The sequence below is a fragment of the Strigops habroptila genome, chromosome 4 (assembly GCF_004027225.2).
Source record: "Strigops habroptila isolate Jane chromosome 4, bStrHab1.2.pri, whole genome shotgun sequence".
In the NCBI taxonomy this organism is placed as follows: domain Eukaryota; kingdom Metazoa; phylum Chordata; class Aves; order Psittaciformes; family Psittacidae; genus Strigops; species Strigops habroptila.
Genome location: NC_046358.1, coordinates 78,660,162 through 78,683,689, shown reverse-complemented (window position 1 = coordinate 78,683,689; position 23,528 = coordinate 78,660,162). Strand labels below are relative to the sequence as shown.

The following is a 23,528-nucleotide window of genomic DNA, read 5'->3' as shown; positions in this document are numbered from 1 at the left end:
TTACTGATTCTGACGTGAGCCTAGCATTGCATTTTAGCCCAAAGCTGCACAGCATGGGTGAGATTTGAGCACTCTGGAGGGAGGCATAAGAGAGGAAATTCTTTCCTCAATTTTCCTCAATTAACATTTTCATAGAAACGGTAATAAAAGCACATTAAGGTTGCACAGACAGCAAATAGAACTTAGGATGTGACGTGAGCATGTGCACATGATACTGGACTGCAATGAAAAGCTTCCTTCTATGACCTCCTTTCCCCTCCAAGCTCCCTGTTACATGACCTAGGCAGACCGAAAGAGACTAGTAAAATCATTATCAAAGACAGAACAGCTATTTTCCTCTTCAGAACACTGCACAGCACCTAGAATTTAAATGATGATCCAAAAAGAATATAAACAAAGAATTACAATTGTGGTCTGTCTCTAAACCAGAAAAAGTCTTCTGAAATTCTGGTTATTCAAAAAAACTTCCCAGAAAGAAAAAAAGAATAATTTTATGAGCAAAGGGCAGTAATTAAAATAAATACAATTTACATTGATGGAAAAAAACTGCAGTCTTTTGTATAAGTGCACTTACCAAGTCACAGAACTCAAAAACTAGGAGATAAGGAATGGCTTCCACACATTGCCCAATACACTGGAGAACATTTGGATGCTGAAGAATGCTGGAGTGAAAAAAAAATGCAGTTAAAGCCAGAAAGATCACAGTACACATTATTTGCAATATAATACAACACACTGAAATCCCTACCAGAAGTTTCAACACACAACACTGGAAGGGTGGCACAAACAGCAGGTGCGAGTATCCAAAGCCACAGATTCCATTTGCACCTTTCTATCTCCTTTGTATTGCTGCAGTGTATCACTGAGAGCAGCTGAAACTCAGAGGATCTTGAAACCACAATAGCCAGCACTGCCACAAGAAAGTCACACCCATCCACCCTTATACCAAAAATAAGCACATGCAACTGGTTTGTGAACTACAGCAAGGAACCAATCTGGCTAAAAGCTAAACCTTTTTTTTTTCAGCCAGGTCAGTTCCCAGCCAGATCAGTTACTTCTTCTAAATTTCTTCAAAAACACTTGTGCCAGTGCAGCAGAGGGAATGAGATGTTTTTCTTCTGACAACTACCAACAACTTAAGCCTAAGTGCAAATATAACTAGGACATTAAAAAGCATTGAGAATAGAAAGCTCTCTATGACCATTCACTTGTAGCATATTCAGCCAAGGTAAACCACACTGTGAGGTATGTCTAGTGAACTACAACAGGCCTCTCTCTACCAATCATCTACAAAAGCCATTAACTTGTGGCAGTTAGCTCTTCAGAGAATTCTTGCTATCCTAAAACACAGGAAGAGAAATTACACTCCCTCTCATACACCAAATTCCTTTCTAGTACACAAAAATTCAACCCCCCGGAATGAGTATCCTCCAAGCATAATACAAGAGAAAGAACACCAAATAATCCTGCTTTATTGGCATTTCCAGTCAGATCAATGATTTCTCAATCGCAGGCTTCTTCTGGACTGTAATTCAGTCAGGGGTTTTGGTGCACAAGCCTCCTGGCAAACTTCCTGAGCCAAAGTAGTTTTTATCATTTAATTTTTTCAAAAAGGGAACTGTGAAGAAAATAATGTGTATCTGACAACAGACAAAGCATTGTCAGTTCCCCTGCTGCTAACAGGGAAGCCAAGCACAGATGTTAAACCTCAGTTCCCAGAGGCACGAAACTGGGCATAAGGTTAGTATGCAGCATCAGGATTTTGTTCCAAACAGCTGTAGAAGAAAATCTGATAAACTAAACCAAGTGTGTTTTTCAGTCATGAGCAGTAACTATCAAACACATTTAAGACCTTATTTTTATTTCTAAGCAAACTCAACTTTCGCTAACTTTGGATTAACTATCTTCCGCTTTTTAAAGACAAGCATTTCTGTTACAAGGGAGGGCAACCAGAGACAATAACACTGATCAAAAGAAACGTCCCTAAGTCACATGCAGTAGTATGAAGTGTGTAAGTTAACCAAGCTGTGAATCATTACTTACTAGTATGGTTCTCCATTTCTTATAAACTGTTCTTGCTCTTTGGGACCTGCACTTGCCTTCAACTCCTTCACTATTACCCTTGCTACACTAGTGCCTGTGTAGATCTCTCCAAGCAGAACCTGAAAAAAAACCAAGATAACCATTGTGTCTTTAACCAGAGGGGAAAAAAAAAAAATGGAGTTGCCCTGCAAGAAAAATAAGAGCTAAAAACATGCTGCAAGGAAGATCTTTTTTGTCAATACATGCAGAGCTTTGCCAATTAAACACCCATACTTAATAAATCTTGACAACTGATCTACACATCAAACTTTCAGAAAACATGTTTTCTAGTGAAGACCACTTATTTACTTAAGATTTTTTCCTAGAAAGTATTGGTAATAACAGGAATGTATTAATTCAAATCCACAGAAGTGAAGTGTCTACCTAGTAACTCTAGTCAGAAACTATGTGTAAATTAAAGAAGCACTGATCAGTGCTGTGATTAAAGCTAAAAAGTGCATACAAGGAAACATCCAATTTCAGTTTTTATGTTATTACTTTTTTTCAGAGTACCATTATAAAGGAAATACAGTCACCTCGTCAGTTAGGAATAAGACTCAAACTGCAGTACAATATTAAAAGGTAACTTCTCACCTTTCCAAACCAGCCATTTCCAATTTCCTGGATGTAGTTTAGACTCTGACGTGCAACTTGGGACTTTGATCCATCTGTCACACACAGTGAAGCAAATACAACACATATCAAACCACTCAGATGGCCAAAGTTACCAACTGCTGAGGAAATAGGGCAAGCTCCTACAATATTTATTCCCAATTACAGGAATACATTCAGACCAAAGAACAAAACCTAGTTAGACATACATGAAGCACGAAGGTAATGTGACAATAGCACTCAAGTGAAACTTTTATCAACTGCAGCTTCTAAACCATACTAAAGTATACCCCCTACAAAAATACAGTGATTCTCCTTACAAAATGTAAACTTTTAAGTTTTTTAACATATTCAGTAAGAAAGCAAAAAAGGCTGAGTTCTAATTCCAAAATAAAAGTATATCATACCTTGTAGTTAGATAAGGCAAATAACCTAAAGTTTCCTATGCAAATAAAAACACAAAAACCAAGACAACACTCACTGCTTGTACATCTTAACATTTATAGTTAAATAGAGAGTTACCATCTTAAGAGAAAGCGTTTGACTGCTTTATTTTTCAGCCCAACTGCCCTACTTATAGCTACCATCTGGAAGGAGGACATTTTCCAACTAAAAATACTTCATGTAAAGAGCCCAGAGAGGGAAAGGACAGAAAACAAGACCCAGATCTTGACAGAGGATGGACAGTAACACTGGTGGACCCTATGTAATAGAGATTCAGCAGTGTTTATCCCTCTGCTATTTAATTAGGAACATTAATAAAGAGATAAACACAACAACTTTCTATCACTACTGCTTGTCTAACTGAGAATTCTAGCCCACATTTTTATGCCCATAAACTACATTTACACCAGTACCATTTTACTGGAACAGCTATAGCCGTATAACACACTGTCAACGTGCAAGGACAGGCGGCCTGGGAAGAATACAGGAACATTGCCCGAGAAGCTAGGGATCAGGTTAGGAAAGCTAAGGCCCAGCTAGAATTAAGTTTGGCAAGGGATGTAAAAGATAACAGGAAAGGATTCTATAGATACGTAGCAAATAAAAGACAGGCTAGGGACAATCTAGGCCCTCTCCAGAAGCTATCAGGAGAACTGGCTACCATGGATTTGGAGAAGGCTGAGGTTCTTAATGACTTCTTTGCCTCAGTCTTCACCAGCAAATGCTCTGACCACACAACCCAAGTCTTGGAAAGCAAATGCAGGGACTGTGAGAACGAAGACCTTAGGCCCACTGTAGGAGAGGATCAGGTTCGAGACCATCTTAAGAACCTGAACGTGCACAAGTCCATGGGACCTGATGAAATCCATCCACGGGTCCTGAAGGAGCTGGCGAATGAAGTTGCTAAGCCACTGTCCATCATATTCGAAAAATCCTGGCAGTCGGGTGAAGTTCCCGATGACTGGAAGAAGGGGAATATAACCCCATTTTCAAGAAGGGGAAGGTGGAAGACCCGGGGAACTACAGACCAGTCAGCCTCACCTCTGTGCCTGGCAAAATCTTGGAACAGTTTCTCCTGGAAAACATGCTAAGGCACATGAAAAACAATGAGGTGGTTGGTGACAGCCAACATGGCTTCACTAAGGGGAAATCCTGCCTGACCAATTTGGTGGCCTTCTATGATGGAGCCACAGAACTGATGGACAGCGGCAGAGCAGTTGATGTCATCTACCTGGACTTGTGCAAAGCATTCGACACTGTCCCACATGACATCCTTGTCTCTAAATTGGAGAGACATCAATTTGATAGATGGACCACTCGGTGGATAAAAAACTGGCTCGATGGCCGCACGCAAAGAGTTGTGGTAAATGGCTCGATGTCCAGTTGGAAACCTGTAACGAGTGGTGTCCCTCAGGGATCGGTGTTGGGACCGGTCCTGTTCAACATCTTTGTCGGTGACATGGACAGTGGGATTGAGTGCGCCCTCAGCAAGTTTGCCGATGACACCAAGCTGTGTGGTTCGGTTGATACGCTGGAGGGAAGGGATGCCATCCAGAGGGACCTTGACACGCTTGTGAGGTGGGCCGATGCCAACCTTATGAAGTTTAACCAAGCCAAGTGCAAGGTCCTACACCTGGGTCGGGGCAACCCCAGGCACTGCTACAGGCTGGGCAGAGAAGAGATTCAGAGCAGCCCTGCAGAGAAGGACTTGGGAGTGTTGGTTGACGAGAAGCTTAACATGAGCCGGCAGTGTGCGCTTGCAGCCCAGAAAGCCAACTGTATCCTGGGCTGCATCAAAAGAAGCGTGGCCAGCAGGTCGAAGGAGGTGATCCTGCCCCTCTACTCTGCTCTTGTGAGACCTCACTTGGAGTACTGCGTACAGTTCTGGTGTCCTCAACATAAAAAGGACATGGAGCTGTTGGAGCGAGTCCAGAGGAGGGCCACGAGGATGATAAGAGGGCTGGAGCACCTCCCATATGAAGACAGGCTGAGAAAGTTGGGGCTGTTCAGCCTGGAGAAGAGAAGGCTGCGTGGTGACCTCATAGCAGCCTTCCAGTGTCTGAAGGGGGTCTACAAGGATGCTGGGGAGGGACTCTTCCTTAGGGACTGTAGTGGTAGGACAAGGGGTAATGGGTTCAAACTTAAACAGAGGAAGTTTAGATTGGATATAAGGAAGAAGTTCTTTACAGTGAGGGTGGTGAAGCACTGGAATGGGTTGCCCAGGGAGGTTGTGGATGCTCCATCCCTGGTGGTGTTCAAGGCCAGGTTGGACAGAGCCTGGAGCCACATGGTTTAGGGCAAGGTGTCCCTGCCCATGGCAGGGGGGTTGGAACTAGATGATCTTAAGGTCCTTTCCAACCCTTACGATTCTATGATTCTATGATTCTATGATTCTAAGCATGGAGGAGGCTGTAATAGTACAGCTACATCATTACCAGTGTACCTTACTCAAGTACACTGCCTTATTTCTGGCAAAATAACTTCAGTGATAGAAAGCATAGCTTTAACAATTATGGCAATGTAGAAGAGCTGACATTGAATTTTTCAGAGATAATTTTCCCTCACTCATGAAAACACTAAGGAGTAAAATTTCTTTTTGTATTAAAGGCACACTGGCTGTTTCTTGGAATCTGTAGGTAAAGAAATTTTACTAGAAGCTTCCCTGAACATCTTATAATTAAGCGACACGAGCAACGTATGTAAAAATGTGAAGTATAATATAAGAATGGCTACTTTACGCTAAATTGTGCTTGTCATATTTCAGATGCTTAAGTTTTCTCTTACTAAACCTGTATTTTAAAGAATACATTCCAAGAAACCTTTCACACAGGGAAAAGAAATCTAGTGCTCTGTCTTAACAACAGCACATTTACAGCATGAAAAGTCTACAGTGACATTAGGAAAGCAATGCAGCTGAAACAGTAGCACTGCAATAAAGTAGGAGATCCACTCTTGCTTCCACTTGAGGCTAATGATTAAAATCCAGTGGCAACTTAGCCATGAAGAAAACCACTGAAGAGCAGAAGAAATCAAGGTCCTAGACTACTTCAAACGCTTTATGTATATAGAGGCACAACGAAAGTACTCCAGAGAGGTTTATTTAAGCTAGTTTAATTCTCTCAAACTACCTTAAGTGGCAGCCTGCTGTAAATTAAGATTTTTGAAGTAATACTTCACATTTTATCATGTACCCTACAAAATATAACTCAGTTTATATGTACGTAACAATTTGTTACAATAAAGTCAAACAATCAGCCACACTCCATTTTTGACACTGAAATTGCCTACTTTTGGTTTTTCATTAAAAAACAGTGTTTTACCTGAACGAGATGGAAACTGGGAGGGAGTTGGTAAAGCAATATTGGGAACTGAAAGAGTAAACACTTCTGCTGGAGATTGAACAGATGGAGTATCTTCTGCTGGAGGTGTAAAATCTATTTCATCATCAAAGTTATCTTCAAATTCCTGAAAAAAGAAATCTTAATAAACAAGCTGATCTTTGTCTTAAAATTAGTACTAACACATTTCTTTCAGTTTGAATGAGCAACATGAAGGAGGCCTAGCTTTTCTCCAAGGACAGTTACAGATTTTGTTTTCTATTCCTTAGTTTCAACTCATTACTGATTAAAAGAGATTAAAGTATCAAGTATTGCTTTTAACAAAAAGGATGGCTTATTGTTTTGTTATGGTTTCTTGAGGGAAAAGGGTTTGGTTGGTTGGTTTGGGGGGTTTTGTGTGTTTTGTTTTGGGTTTTGTTTGTTTTTCACTTTAGATACTATCCCTGCCTTTGAATGAATTAGCATCCACTGCCTAGGCCAAATCTTCTCCATTTAGAAATGAGAGCAAAACTCGATTTTAGGAACACCAACAACCCATGTTCCAAAAGTAACTGTTCTCTGATGATAATTTCCCAAGGGTTTTGCTACAGTGGATATATCTTTTCACTATGCTTATCCAACAGGAATGTCTTAAACCTGTCTGCTGACAGGTCTTAAACCCTGTCAGCAGACTAAGACAGACAAATTAAAAGAATACACAGAAAAACAACAAAAAGGTTCTTCACAGCAAAATTGTCACAAGGGTATACTTTCATGCTGATCCTGAGGGCTTGTAATGACGTTGAACAGACATTAAAGTTCCTTACTGCAGCATGGACCAAGTACTGAAAATAAATGGTTGCAGCAAGACTCTGCAGCATGTAGAAATACACTTGCTGGCTATTTCAGAAGAGAGAATGTACAGAGACACTGAAGTGTCACTAACTGCAGTGCATTACCACAAATCATCAAGGAAGTATTCTGGATATCAGAATGTCACTTGTATATACATTTGTGACTTCAGATGCTTACCTTGAAATCTATCTCAGGGTCTTTACAGCAGGAAGCACAGTTTGCAAGCAGTATTACCAGTACTACTAGAGCACATATAGACAGAATCACAAAAGATGAGGAAACTTCAGCTGTAGCAACTTCCCCTAGAAATAAACATGTACGTAGTATTAAATAAATATGTTTAGCATTTTAAGAAGTTCCTTCAAAGTATATTGTTCATTTGCATTTATTTAGAAGACAGAGTTTGAACATTTGACTCTGTGGATATGATCAAAAATAAGAGGAAACTGAATAGAAAGGACAGACTGGCAAAATACATCTATGCTCTACCACCTGCCTACACCGTTCTGGACTTACTTGGTTCAAGCTAAGAAGCCACAGCCAACATGATATATGGGGGTAGGTTATGAACTAGGATAGTCCCAAGCCTTAGGATTCTGTTTGAGTCGACTGATTTATATAGATATCTAAACACAAATACTAGAAATCTGGGCTTTTTGAAGACATTTCCTATGAGCTAACACATCTGTCCTAAGAAAAAAGGCAGCTAGAAGAAATCCTCACTTAAACTGTGTACAACTTGAAAATATGTTACTATAAGGCAATACTGTCTCTTTCAACAAATGCATTCATGACAGTCTGCCAAATATAAAAGTTGCTTTCACAAATGCAATGGATCTAATCAGCTCCAGCCCAATTTCTACTTCTTGTGATTCATTAGGTGATTTGTCTCCATTTCAACAATTTTAGACATGATCCCTAACCATTTTGCAAACACACTTCCAAATAACTAGATGTATGAAATACATAAACAACCTACAACACATTTTCTGTGATTAAGTCAGGTTATTATTATTCAGAGGATAAAATCAAATGGCATTTTATAAAAACCTTAAGTCTTTGCTAAGGGAATTAAACCTATTTTCATCCCTGTTTTCATCTTTAGCAGAGAACAAGGATATGTAGTTCCCAACAGCACACATCTTGAAGGTGTTTGTTGTTTCTTTTTAAAGAGATACTGCCACAAAGACTGGAAGAGTAGTTGGACCATATCTGACTAAAACATATTTAGATATGACATCACTATTAAAGTTTAACACTGTCAGGTGACTTGGAACAACTGGATTGTACGGGAACATCTGAGTACCAACGGGAATCTCTGGCAGCAAACTATAGCGTAAATGAAGCCTCAGAAATAAAGAAAATCAGAAGTTGATCACTAGTTAAGGGACATACAAACTTGTCCACTTAACCCTTAAACCTTCAAAAAACTATAAAAATTAAGAAATTTCCAGAAAAAGCTACAGCTTTTCATCATGTTCCACAGAACACTTACAGAACGTTTATTTAATTACATGTAATACAAGTAAAATGCCACAATCAAAATACTGCTTTAAAGAGTGTTAACACATTTTCTGTACAACTAGGAATATTATCCATATAACTATAAAAGTTAACCAAAAAGGAAGGTTTTCAAACAGCTGATACTGTTTTCTAGTTTCCACAGTAGCTCTGGCATTCCAATCTCATTACAGAGCACAAACACTCTGTCTGCAGATACTACGTATTGTTCAAACAAAGACCAACCACGATACGAGGCCACTTGCCTCCTTTTAGTCAAAATCATGAAAAGAAAACAAAAAAATCCCTAAAGAGGTCTCTCAACAGAACAATTTATACTCATTTAACCCAGGTCTTCTACATAACACCTATGGATTTTTCCATTTGTAAGCATCAACAAGAAAGAAAGGGAAGGCAACAGCTGATTCATGATTACTTCCTTCAGATGTTCAGTAATAAAGTAGACTGAAGATTACCTAAACCACAAACAGAAGCATTTGGTGAAGTCATTAGCTAAATTACTGTAACAAACACACACACAGGTAATACGGCTTTAGATAAAATTTAAGATATTCCCTTTGAACCTCTAAACCAAGTAATAGAAGGTAGCTTTACTACAAAAAAGTAAACATATTTATGTTATCAGGTAACACTAATTAGTAGTAGTATTTTAAAGACATTTTTCTAAAACCATCCCACCTAATTTCTAAACAACTTCCTCACCTTCACCACCAACCCCACTGAAATGAGAAGTCAACTCACCACAGACTATCTACTGAACAGACACAGATTTTCCCCCACTAACAACACGTGGGAACACATCACCATAGTTACAATATATATTCCTCCCAGTAGAAGATCAAGACTCCTGAACGCCCCAGAATGGCTCATCCAGTGTACCAGATGCATTGGGGACAGTTAGCCAAGCAAAAGTAAATCCCCACATGATGGACTCTGACACCAAGGGCACATTTTATTATTCACAGAACGCATTATTACTGTGTCTTAAGACACTGCTATTCAAAGACTAACTTCAGAGCAGATCCTTAAGAGGTAATTATGAAGCATGTCAGCTGTCATGTGTATACAACACTAAAAAAGCCATCTAACTTTTATTTTGGGTTTATGGTACACTATAACATCTCCTTTTGGATGCCCACATGGCTAACATGCATTTTACAGTGTCTTCTGTTCCCCACAGGAGATGAGCATTATCACTTCTCATTAGCATCCTCCCCTGCTCCATATCTTCTTCCAGATGGTCTTTTTGACCAGCTTCTACTGAAACTTGGGAGCAATTTTTCAAATCTGCTCTATTGCTTTCGATCTTACTGCTTCTTTTCCAGACCTGACAAAAGGCTTGTGCACCCCAAAGCACATCTATTGTAACTGTATTAGCTGGTCTAGCACAAGATGTTATTGCTACCTACAAACTTCTCACTCATGCCCTTCGACTATCACAACTACAGCAGCATTACCACGAGGTGTGTTCACATAAGCATTATCACACTTAGTGCAACTCAGGATACCACTTTTGACCTCCCAGATGTTACAAGTTATCACAGCAAATCTGACTAGGAGGATTCAGGCTCCTAGTGGTCTTATACCAGTTTTCTAGTTAATTTAACTCAAAATTAAACATAATGAGCACTAACAATTCATTGTACATGTTAGATACAGTGCACATGTATTCAACTACTTTATACGAAAAAGACAACATCTTTTGGTTGGAATTCCTTCTGTAAAGAAAAACTGCATATTTATCAAGCCTAAAATCTAAGTGTTTTAGGCAAACTGGTGTTTGATAAATTCCCCAGACATAAGCATCTCCTTTAAGTGTCCTGGAATGAATACACGAACAAAAAAATACTGCTGCTGTTCACTATGTTACTTCCTAATCTTATGGACCTTTTATAATTCCCAAGAAAAGAAACTGTGTGAACACTGTAATTAATTGGAGAAAGTAATGAAGTAAAAAGAGGGGGGTGGGAATAAAGATCCCCTTTGAAAAGGCAACTAACCATTTACAGTTCATTAAGAAGATGGAAGTCATCTGAACTTCCAGAAGCACAAGGCAAATTTCACAAAGTTATAAAAAGATGCTTTAATACAAGAAAAACACCAATTATCATGGGCAAGTTCCTGCAACACTTACAGAAGAGCATTTCAGATGACTCACACAAGAGCTACTTAATAAGAATTACAGAATCCAGCTCCACTTGGATAAACTTTCCAGTCTCTCACATAGTCATTAATAACTGATATTTCTTTTAATTTGCACTTTTTTTAAAGAAGAATGCAAAGTATAAAATGATGGCAACCTGTAACTGGGCTAAGATTTATTGTAAGTGAAGTTATTTTAATAGCTTGAATAAATATTCAGTGGTGGAAGTCCCTGATTAAGTATTGGAACTGGTGTTTGACAAAGTGCTGACAAATCTGCTGCAGTACAACCTCTTTTGCATTTTTCAACTATTTCTATCCAATGATTAATTCACTGGAGCTTAGTAAAATGACTTGGAACTGAAAAGGTAGAAGATGGTTAATACCTCCTTCTGTTTGTAAATTGTGAAAGTATGAAGGAACGACAGCAATTTATCGTAAGGTTCTGACCAAAAGAGCAATCAGAAATAAATCCATTCAGTTAAACACAGAGAATTTTATATAGTCAGTACAGAAACAGTTCTCCTTAATTAAAAGAATTGTTAAAATACATTGTAAATTTAATTCATTTTAATCTAAACCCAGATAAAATCCAATAAATATCACTCACAATTTCATAATGAATGCAGAAGAATCTTAACATAATAGATTCTAAAAGAGGAGAGCTTAATAAATTTACTCAGCATATCATCTCAGTTTAAAAACCTACCATATTTAATGTATCCCTACACAGTAACAACCTACTACATCTTAATATCTCTCCAGAACTCAGAATCTGTTCTTTAGGAAAGGAACTGCATAAAAGATCCAAGAAAATACTATATATAAAATGCCAACAAAATAAGGTTTCCTGTAGTTAAAATAAGTCTAGACTACTTTGGTCTGGTATATCCAAAACTATTGAAGCAGGAGGAAGAGGCCCGGATTATATCACTACTATATTAAACCAAAGCAGGAGATGCAGTGTGTCTGTGTTACTATATGTGTTACTGCAAGGTTAACACAACAGAATGCTTTACAAAGATCTGTGCTAGTAAGTGTTCCATCTCAAAATGGCATCTAGATAGTCCTAAATTATCATCACAGAAAATAAGGTCTATTTTCAAAGCGTCACAGTATTAAATACTGATTCTATGCTGTTATTTACCCACTTTTAAAGTAGTATATAGCATCACAAACAATTCAAAGCCCTGGCTGAGGTAGGTATTTAATTAACAGCTATTGAAGCAGATTCTTCAGCACCTCTGAACACAGCCATTTCGTAAGCAAGTTTTACACTAAAGTCTAAATTTGAGCATAGCACATCTGAAGTCAAACCCTGTACACAGGCAAGTACATGAACATGCTCACTGAAAAAACAATGATGATAAATTATGCTGGCATTCTCGGGATCAAGTATAGACATGAGAACATACACTTCAGTATGTATTAGAATGTTTCAAGGGGTGGAAAAATGTTATTTTCATACAAAGCATATTTCAAAGCAACTTATATAGGTCAGGATTCTCTATACCTTCCTAAGTTTCCTTCAGGTCTTTCTTCACAAGACAGTTCACCAACTACCAAATGCAACAATTAAGTAAACAAATGTTTGTTTCTCACAAGAACTGGTTTCCTTCTCTATCTGATTTCCCAGTCTGCCCACAGTACTCTCAAATACCCATATGTCATCCACCTGTGGCATCCTTTGCTCCCATTAGGATCAACAGACGTGCCAGCTAGCCAAACGTTCATCCCTGTTCACTTGCCAACCAACAGCCACCACTCAGCACGACAAAGGCCCAGATGTCACTGCCTGTCTGTAGGAGGGATGGCAGGCTTCGTTTTCTTCTACCAGACCATGATGCTTCAACTCTGACTCTCTCAAATTTGGTTCAATGTGATTAATCATTCTTAAGGTCTCAACCTTCAAGAAATGGGGCTAAAAACCTCATGACACCACATAGTTCTAAGCTTGGGGAAAAAAAGAAAAGTGTACGTGACAGACATTACTGACTACATTAATGAAAGACATCCACTACTGTGATAAAGGCAGTGCCAGGCCCAGATAAATTAAGCATTATTAGGGCACAGTGAACTGCAAGGGAGCATCTGATTTTAAGCTTTCAGCACAGTAGTTGCTATGCGACAACAGTCCCACTGCATAAGCAAGAGCTTCTTTTCTTTCAAAAGCAGCTATTTTAATGGCAGTTCTGCACTAATAGCTATAACTATTTCCAGCTCAAATCTAACATGACAGCAGTCATTTAAACTGTCTCTTGGACAGCCTGAAATTACATGATCATGAACTGAGATGCTACTTTCTGACACTGAGTCAGAACAGGGCAGCCTTTAAAATACCAACGAATGACCAAATCTAAGTTTGCTCTATAGCTACTTTCATGGCATCTTTTGTAAGCTTGATCAAGTTACTTACCTGCATTTAAAGGATATTAATGTAACCAGGTTAAAAAGTGTAATATCACCCTAATTTATAGGGGTTTTAATAAGCAAGATTTTTAAAAGGTATCTTCACTTTCCTAAATAATGCTGTCATTCTCCTTATGCTAGCAACTGCTGGGAGTGTTCTCAACTCCCACCCAGTTCTTCACAAGTCAGGTTCAGATCATTACCTCTTCCTCACAAAGGGTTTCTCCTGCATTTATTTACTCCCTGAAATCTTCAGAGGTTTGCTAGTAACAGGCACAAAACCAAGACAGATACAACAAGGCCTATAAATTCTGAATGCCTACAAGCAACAGGTGGAATACTAAACCAAAAGCCTATCCAAAACAATTTTAGACACATCTATTGTGTAATGTTCAATGTGTATGATAAGGTGAAGCACAACACACATTGCAGCTCCTGCATTTAAAAAACAAAAATCAAATCACATTCCGTTACTGCATTCCTGTAATCTCAATTTTTTCCTGCTATGCTCCATTAACAACTGAGCCAAAACCCCAGCATTTTTGAGACTAAGTTTCAGCAGAAATGTGTGCAGTACCATCATTTAGTTGTGCCATGCTGTGTTACAATAGGCTTTAAAATACTGTATTGGAATCACATCCAAATCACCATCACCTTCAACTAAGATACAACACAAGTACTCAAAAGCTCACCACAAGTTCTGAAGGAGTGTTATTTGCACTTCAGATATTCCTCTGGGAGGAAAAAAGAGAGGAAGAGAGACTTTTAGAATGAGAGGCACTCCAAATTCCAATCATCCCTTTGATTTGAATGACCATTACCAGTACAACAGGAAAAAACACTCCCAAGATCTCAGATGATTTCCTTTGTGTCCTCAGCGCAATGGCAGCACCTTAATGAAATCTAAAACTGTTTCCATACACACAAAGTATTTCAAGCAAAGACTGGAAATGTTCCTACACTGAGTAAATCCCTAAGAACAGACGTACATAATACTCCTGAACAGACTTTAATGAAGTTCTTCATTTATACCTGAACTTTCCAGGTTTCAGATTTGTAGTACTTATTGCCGTTCAAAGAAAACACAAATGTTTAAAAATTTAAAGCAATAAAAATAATCTGGAATAAACTACTGAAAATTTTATTAAAGAGAGTTAGTCCAAAAGCCTGTCCTCTCATGACATTATTACTAGCCTTACATTGGATAATGCAAAGTTTGCACAAATAGCAAAAGTAACCTTCAGTATGGACATTACAAATATATCTTTATGCAAAAGCACTTTACCACCTGACTTTGCTTTCCTTCTTCCTTACAAGTGTGAAAATCTTAATTCCTACATAGAACCTCAAAAAAACCCCAACCAACAAAAAACCAAAACTCTTAAGTACTTAAAACTACACCTGTCCAAGTTACTTCTAGATAGAAATTGAAACATTTCACCCCTCTACTCAACTTGCCCATTACAATCCCCATCGCACCCCAGAACTCTTCTTATTTAAGTCCATCATGGGGTGGTGGGTGGGACGAAAGGGCAATACATGTGCACAGACAATTCTTCTGAAAACCCACCAGCTTTTCTTCCCTACAAGAGTTAATCCTCAGCAGTAAGGGTAACTAAGACAGCAAGTGACAATTTCCTACAGAGTTTTTCCCCCATGAAGCAATAAAAAAAATCCCTTGACACATTCCTCCAACCCACCTCGTGTTCTGGATATAGCTCTACAGTGACAAAAGCCAGTTCCATAGTTAAATGTGTTTTGTGGACATGTGACCCCAAAATCATTCCTGTCCTATGCAACTTCCAAGAAAAAACCTTAGCTACTTCCTATCACAACTGGATGTGTACACTCTATGTCAACAATTTTTGGCAAATTATCTCAATCCACCCATTTGTCCTTAGAGAGAAAAGTCTATTAAAGAAGTCGGTCCTGCAACCTAGCCAACACTTTTCCAAACTGTTTTATCCCATGCTCCCCCTAAATACTTTACAGGGTGCTTCAAATGAGCTTCTACAGCCACTGAAGTCCACTTTGTACATAAAGGTGGCACAGGTTACATATCCTAAGGCAAGAATATCTGAGGCAATGCTGGATTCTCACGTAGCACAGCACCCTCAGAACACCACAGCTCAAATCCTCACTTTTAATGAAAGCTTGTCCTGGCCTGAGCGTTGGCTGAACAGCAAGTAACTAGTAAAAGTGTTAGCTGGGGTTAGCTTCACATTTCTGTCCTTATTCTATTACACTACAAGCCTTCCCAGTAATGTCAAAGAATTACTCACACAACAGCATACTGCTCAATTTTAATAAGGACTAAATATAGGCTAGTACTTCAAGTGTTTATATAGCGAGATCTGTTTGAAGTTTCAGTGTTAGAATCTGATGTTTAAACAAAGGCATCTTAACACAAGGTAAAAAATATACATGTTAAATAATTATGTACCTTAGGCCTTCATGGCAGTGTTTCTGGAAAATCTGGGTAGCATTATTATCTTGCAAAGGTACCATCTGATTGTTAACAGTGTGCGTGTGTACACATATATAGATACATATAAAAAAATCTTACTGAGCATACTTTATTCTATACTGCTAGATTTTGGTTTTGACAATTAATCCCTGCTCAAGAACAGTATTTTTCATCTGCTATACCATTTCTCCAACAGTGAGGCACTGGAGTTGCAGATGTTTTTAAAACAGGGTAGATAGACCACAGTCATTTAAAGCAGCACAAAGAGATTACACACAACCTTCTCATGATGGGATTTTCTAGAGTCTTGATTTTACAGTAGATGCATTTCCAACTCTGATGCACAACTAAGTTAAGACATGTGGGAAAGAAAGAAAGAAGCAGCGTTTTGCCAAAAGAGCTTATGCAGCTCTATTTCTCATCCTTATTCGCAGCTGAAGGACCCCTAGGAAGGACAGACCATAGAATGAATGACTTATTTTGGAGAACTGGATCTGGTCTACAGGCTGAAAGCTTAAAAGCCAGCACTCAAAAGTCTACTGTTAAACTCTTCTACACCTCTTTCACAGCTAAGAGGTGTCAGGGTGCAATGGTAGTCTCTAAAAATGTCATGTTACTCACGTCACTGCAGCAATGCTTCCTTACCACTAAGGAAGCTTTGTAACTGTAGTAGTGTTGGACAAGGTGTTACTTTGTACCAGCTTTTCATACTGAAAATCCCTCAGAAGACAATTCACTGACATAACTTGTTTCACACTATCACCTTGCCTAACCTACATGTGGCACAACACCTTGCTACAGGTTGTGCTTCAACCACATACCTAGACTCAAACAGCTATCCTGATACACTTTGTACAGTTCTGATTATACTGTCTACAAAATATTTCTGCTATCATTGATGTTGCTAAACCCCTTTTATCACAGCAGTACAATGAAAACAAAGAGCTTATACAGAGCAACACATGCACTGAAGCTATTGCAAATTGTATCCAGACCTATATCAAGCTCCAGACAGTAGATGCACACACCAAATAGAAAAGCAGAGCCAAAATGAAATCTAAGCAAGACTCTAATACTCCATGTGCTGTCCTGCTGCTGCAGAACCAGAGCATTAGGACCAAAACAGAGAACTAAAATTTCTGCAGCCTCGGGCATTATTGTGACCTTGGGCCCCCTTATCCCGTGCAGGTAAACCACACATGGATGATGACTGAAACCAGACTACAGCACATGTCAGAAAAATCACTTCTGTTCAAATTTGCCTGACAGTTATTCAGTAGCCCTCAAAAATTTAACTTAGTCTTCTGCGCTTTTCAAACAGAATGCTGGATCTCACTATGTAAAAAACTCCTTTTTTCATAGAGTGTCTGGGGCAAAACCAGGACTAACGAGCCCTTTGAAACCAGTGACCTGTGCCTGACAACGTACCTTCGGCCGTCTCTGATCAGTGCTATCCTACTATGTTGCAATGATATCTGAGGAATTATTAAATACACCCAAGCATTCAAGATGTGAGAAATTACCTCAGGAAGTGACCTCCTCCTATAAAGACTGCTTTAGTTTAGCAAAGTCCAGACACTTTACAGCCAGAGGCAGAGAAAGCAGATCAAACCCGTGAACAAGGCCTTGCGTGCAACATCCCTGCAGGCCAAGGAGTCAGGGTTGGCTTCTTACCTCAGTTACAAACTCTCAGATAGAAACAAAAGATAAAAGACAATTTAGCAGCTCCAGCTCTACAATTATTAGGCGTCTGGGACAGAAGCTAGAAAAAGAAATATAGTGAGAAGTAAATAAGTTTAGTGCTTGAAAGGGGGAGGAAAGACAAACCACTCCCAAGAAAAGTATACACCACAAATTAAAATCCCCACTTTACAAGCAAGATTTTTCTTAACTTCAAGTGATCTGAGTCACTAACTTGCATATCCTTAGAAAATCGCTCTCCTTAGTTTGTGCAAGTGTCACAGACATTTTGCATTGTACCAAACCACAGGCCACAACCACAACTGGGCCCCAGTCTGACAGAATTCCAAGGGAAACATCAAGCCAAAGCAACCCAAAAGGAACAATTTTCCCAAGAGTATATATATGCTGCAGAGCTCAACATGTAAGAAGAAGTGACTTAATCTCAAAGTTTTAACTTGTCACCTATGGCCAGCTGATTTCACTAGATACAAGTGCATGAACACGTAGATACTCTAGATGGATGTCTCTGGATGCTACACACCACTCTCTTAGCATCTTTTCCAGGGTTGCACATACTAAGCTCATCAGCCAGGACTCACTGCCATGGCATTCAGCCCCAAGACTGAGGTTCTCTGCACAAACCAGGGAAGCACCAGTCCAGCTGCCTCGATTCAACTGAGCAGACTACATAATTCATCACAAACATAAAACTGCACACACCTGCCAAAACCGCTGCCATCTAGTCAAGTTTTACAGGAAAATAAGATTATTTTTTATTCCCTGTTACTTTGTATTTGCAAAGACTTCATAGAGCACAGAGATGACTTACTTTGACATTATACACATACCCTTGATTCAGATTCTTAGCTTGCTTGGAGTAGTAACTGAATTAAAGTCAAGTATGGAAATCCAAGTAAGAAGAACAGAAAGAGAGACTGAATGTAAATGTAAAGCTTTAGCACAGTAAAGAAGACCTGTCAGATTATAATGCACTAAGTTTGGCTACAAAATACTCCTGCTAAAGCGTAGCTGCCAGATGCCCTTACTTCAGCCACACAGGACTAGAAGTCATCTTGGCCTGATGCATTCAGGCTAACACTCCACAGGCTCAAAACTACATACCTTCATTCTATGAACTCCTTTCCAGCAGACCTCCAGCTCTCACCTCCAGTATAAAGTGAAACCTTTAAATTTAGAACTATCACAGTCCATATCAGTATCCTCCTTTTCCACTCACAGAATAAATTAAATCTAAGTTGGCCGAAGTATTTTTAGCTAGTAGTATCTTCAACATCTTGTTTTTCCTCATTTCCTACAATAATTGCCATGAATCCTACCAGGGGAACAGATAAAGCTCGATTTCCTTTACCTCCTTTCCTTAGTGTTGAAAATAAAAATTGAGTTTAGAAATATAACCTAAAAACCATAAGATTGCTATAGACCACATCATCGATGCACAGCTTCATCTGCCAACACTATGAAGCCATACTTAAAAGAGCATCATCATTCTTCTTGATCAAGGTCCTGGGAACTTGACGGTTCCCCAGCCATAGTGCGGCACACCTGCACAGCAAGTCCACAAAATGGGGCATTTTTGAACAAGGAATCCAATCTAGTCTTGCTAGAACCTGTTCATTACCACTTCCTGCCTTCCAGCTTCCTCCCCAAAAGAAAGGATAGTTTATTATGGGTATACTCCACGAACTATTCCGCAAAGTTCACCACAACAACTACAGACACTTTCCTCTTTCTTCTGTGGAGTCTCACCGTTCCTGTAGCAAGCTTAGTGCAACACACATCAAAATGCTTCCCCGTTGCCAAAGCTGCAACCCTTCTTGCTAGGTGAAGAACTGCGGGATCTGAAATAATCCTGAAACGAGTCACTAATTATTTTACGAAAAGCTCATTAAATTCTTCACAAGTTTTCAACTCGTATGTATCAGAATGAGTGTTACGGTGAACTACAACAACTGCCATGGCCCAGAATGAAGACCATCAGTGATTGCTAGTCCCAGTAAGGAAATTAAAGCAACCCGGCTTGCTTGGGATATAGGAGAGAGAAATTCACAATATGGCTGAAGCTGTTTTTAAACACAACTCGGGATTCTTAACCCTGAAAAATAAAGTCACAGGTTTGTCTTCTAGATTTTAAAATGTACGTAGTGTGAGCAAGAAGGTTCGAGACAAAACAGTCTCACTGCCATCCACTGGTAAGCTATTCAAAGGAAGGGAAAGAAAAACAAAGTCCTTGTAGCTTTCTAACAGGTTCCTGCCATTGTGACAATACAGGACATGTTGCAGGACCAAGAACCTTGCACACAAACCCATCTGCACACATTATTTCATTCAGTAGGCAGTCTTCCCAGCAAAAGTAATGTCAGTGAAACCGGAAAAGGTTCCTCTTGAGGCCTTAATGGTTTAAATACTAAATATCTGCCAATAAAATACTCCAAGGACATTGCTTCTTACTCTATGGGCAAAGATACAGTAGAAAGCAGCAGTTTCATTTCCTAGAGTTAACTGGGTTTCTTTGGGTTACTTCAGGTAACATCCCATGTATACATGCTTTGGCCTAAATTATAATCAAAACCAACATATAAAATTACACTACCTCATTAATGTTGTATGAGCCCGATATCAGAACACGGTGAATACTTCTCTTAGCAGCACTGCACTGAGCATCCTTGATTCAGCCTTTACAAAAAATCATTTAACCTCCTCTTTATCTCCTGCATTATCCAATCAGTTTTTCCATCTGAGAATGAAGCTTTTTACCAGTGTCATGGAAGTTATGTCTTGATCTCTCAGCTTTGTAAGGCACACAGCATAGTCCTGAGAGCAAACACTGGAGATCTACCCTTAAACCTTTACACAGAAAAACTAACCGCATTTCAGAGAAATACAGACATCAAAAAGGCAGAAAAGACCTCCACACAAAACTGACTCTGCTGCCTTATCTTACGGCTTGAGAACAAGTTAATATTATATGGACAAACTTCAAGTATTTCATAAACGAGCAAACTTATCTTTCAATCTGAAAGGAAATATAGACTTGATTGACAGGTTTCTCTTTTTTCAGAAAATACTTTCTACAAAAGTAAGACAGACCTCAAAGGCGGCTGACGGAGGAAGTAACTTATGAACAAATCGGAAATGTTCTTGGGAGGAAAAAAACTGGGAAAGAGGCATAGGTCCAAAAATAAAGGAAGCCTGGGTTCCACTCCCAGTTCTGATACTTTCTGTGGAGCAGCAGCCAAATTACCTAATCTCTGTGCTTCAGATCTCTCCCTCCCCACTGCTCCTCCTCCTCCTCCTTTGTGACCATATTGTCTATTTCAGCTGTTCAACTCCTCATGGCTAGAAATGAATCTCAGTACACATTCAAACCAAACCTAACAAAATTGAGTCTCAATACAACACTATGTGAAACACCAAAAAACCCCCTCAGAGATGGTTGTTACCTATCAGTACTAATAAACCTCTGATCAGTAACTCATATGACTGACAGGATGTCTTTTTATTTTGTACTTTTAAGACTAACAGGAAAATAAGCAAGAAAATCGAAGGAAGTTAGCGTTACCTACATAAGAGACAAATAAATGCGAACTACATGACTATTTAGAGAGACTGGGCCGGGGGGGAAATCCGACTAATCTGACCGGAAAGGAGGGAACCGCCGTCTGCCCTGAAGAGCCTCCACCCAGGAACGGGAATCCCGGTGATTCACAGGCAAAAATAGGGAAAAAAAAATAATCACGGAGATCTGTACAGGCTAGAACGGCAGGCACTAGCGAAATAACGTATGTGGGTAAACACAAAGAGAGGACAAGCACGTAGTTCAACCTAAAGAGACCGAGATACCTACAGCGGGATACCGCCCAACGCCACAAGCACCGGCCGTGACCCGCAGGCCGGCAGCCGCAGCCCACTGCGCCGGGATCCCATCCACCCGCCGTGCCCTTCCCGACGCCTCGGCGCGGGGCGAGCGCGGCGCGGGGCCCTGCCCGCGGCCCGGGGGAGGGACGGGGCTCTGGAAGCCCGCAGTGCCCCCGCTCCGCCGCCGCGCCCCCAGAGCCTGCCCCAGCCAGAGGCACTCCGCGCCGAGGTCCCCGCCGCCGCCGTCCCCTCACAGGCCCCGCCGCGGAGCCCCCGCCCAGCCCCGCTTCCCCCCGCCGCCTCCCGCGCCTCACCTGCACCTGCTCGCGGAAGCGGAGCCGCCCCGCCGCTCCCCAAGAGAAGCGACAGCAGGAGGACGAACCCGAGCGGGCGTCGGGGTCCGAGGGGCAGCGGGCAGCACCCCCGCCGCCCGGCACCCCCGCCGAGACCCCCGCGCTGCTGCATGCCCTCCGCTCCCGGCCCGAGGCGCGGCGGCGAAAGAGGGGCTCGAGCTTTTCAGCGTCTCCGGCGAGCCCCCGCGGCAGCCGCTGCCCCCCACCTCCGCGGTGGAACCGCCCGCGGCATCGGACCCGCCGCCCGCTCCCCTCACAGAACACCACCAGCCCCTGCGGACACCACCGCCGCCGCCATCTTCCGGGCTACCTGACCGGGAGGGGGCGGGACGCGTTGCTGATTGATAGCCCAATGCGCCAATCAACCCGCGCCGCGCGCTGAGGAGGCGGGATCACTGGCTGGGACGGCGCTAATCCGTGATTGACATACAGGTCAGCCAATCGCTGCACATAGGACGAGCGAAGGCTGCGGCGCGAGAGCGGCGGGGCGCGTTTGCCAATCAAGCCGCGTTCCGGGCGCCGGCAGGAGGGCGGGGCTTCCCCCGGAGTGAAGGCGCGCTCCGCCAACCAGCTGGCTGCGCGGTGCCGGGGGCGGGAGGAGGACGGGACCGGCCCCTCCATGCGCAGGATACGCGGGGGTAGCGGGAACAGCGCCGCCTGGAGGCGCGGCGCTCGCCCGCAGTGCGCTGGTCCCCGGCACGGCCAGGTCATGTCGGGCCCTGCGGTAGACACGGGACCCTCAGCAGGAGCACAGGCCCTTCTGCCAGGGGCCGAGCTGGCAGGTTCCCTCAGAAGCCCCGGAGCGGGGCAGGCGCACGGGCAAGGCTCCGCCGTGCTATTTCTTACACCACCTCTGACGGTGTGCCTGCGTTATTCCTGCTCCTCTGCAGAAGAAGAGTGTGATGAGCCTCAAGTTAGACATAGAGATGGGCATAAACCACCCTCTGCAGCCTGTGCGTTTCCAAGGCTGGAAATGACCTTATTAAATTAATGATACAAGCAGGATTCAGAAATAAAAGAGTATTCTGGTTGGGGTTTGTAATTCTGCTGAATTTAGAGTACTTGAAAATGAGGTGACAGTTTTAAGGAGCATAAATGGAAGTATTAAGAAATCGTGGACTTTATGTAATGAGGAAATAAGGGAAATACTTTACACTTAATAAACTAGATTTCCATTTTCCAAATAATTTAGCAAAAAGGCTAATTATGTCACAATTATATAATGACTTTGGGAGCACAGACTGTCCAAAGAACTGTACAATGAGTGCACCCCTGGGACTTCATGAAAGGAAAGTTCTGCACTCAAAGCACTACTTGGAACATGATGTCCAGGAAGAGACAACATACACCTAAATCCTTCTCTGCCATTAGGAGTGTTTTCTAGGGTAATTTTTCTCCTACCATAGGGATGTACTTAAACCACTCGCCTGTTAACAAGTCTGTGTCTACCCCCAGATATCCTCTCTCTGGCTTGAAGACACTAATTGTATCACCAAATGACCCATATTTTTTGAAATGTTCTAATTAGGTTTTGATCCGAGGGAAATACTTCACTTGAATAATGACATGGAAGTCTTTTGTTGTTTTAGTAAACTATTATTAATGCATTGTGCTGCTCATTGTGAGTTAAGTTTTATAAGCAATATAAAACAATGTCCCAAAGTATTCCTTGTCAGACTGTAGATTTTATGGACTGGGAAGGACAAAGTGTTGTCCCTTCCCTTTAAAATCAGTACTATGAAAGATACAATATGTAATACAAGATTG

The 23,528-nt window shown here is 41.0% G+C and overlaps 1 protein-coding gene across 4 annotated transcripts in view; it reads right to left on the bottom strand.

The window, feature by feature from the left end:
- LMTK2 (lemur tyrosine kinase 2) overlaps positions 1–22,161 on the bottom strand; it is a 44,596-nt gene extending 22,435 nt beyond the window's left edge. For 3 of the 4 annotated variants that reach the window (XR_003991158.1, XR_003991157.1, XM_030484344.1), the window contains exons 1-6: positions 21,723–22,161; positions 7,488–7,612; positions 6,459–6,603; positions 2,677–2,750; positions 2,044–2,162; positions 575–662 (exon numbers count right to left, since the gene is read on the bottom strand). Coding sequence is in view for 2 of the 4 variants with exons in the window: in XM_030484344.1 (XP_030340204.1) it covers positions 575–662; positions 2,044–2,162; positions 2,677–2,750; positions 6,459–6,603; positions 7,488–7,612; positions 21,723–21,873 (702 nt within the window). In the remaining 2 variants the exon portion in view is untranslated. Of the gene's footprint in view, positions 1–574; positions 663–2,043; positions 2,163–2,676; positions 2,751–6,458; positions 6,604–7,487; positions 7,613–21,722 lie in introns of those variants that run through there. The other variant, XM_030484345.1, reaches the window with a different exon arrangement.
- Between the last annotated feature and the right edge of the window lie 1,367 nt (positions 22,162–23,528).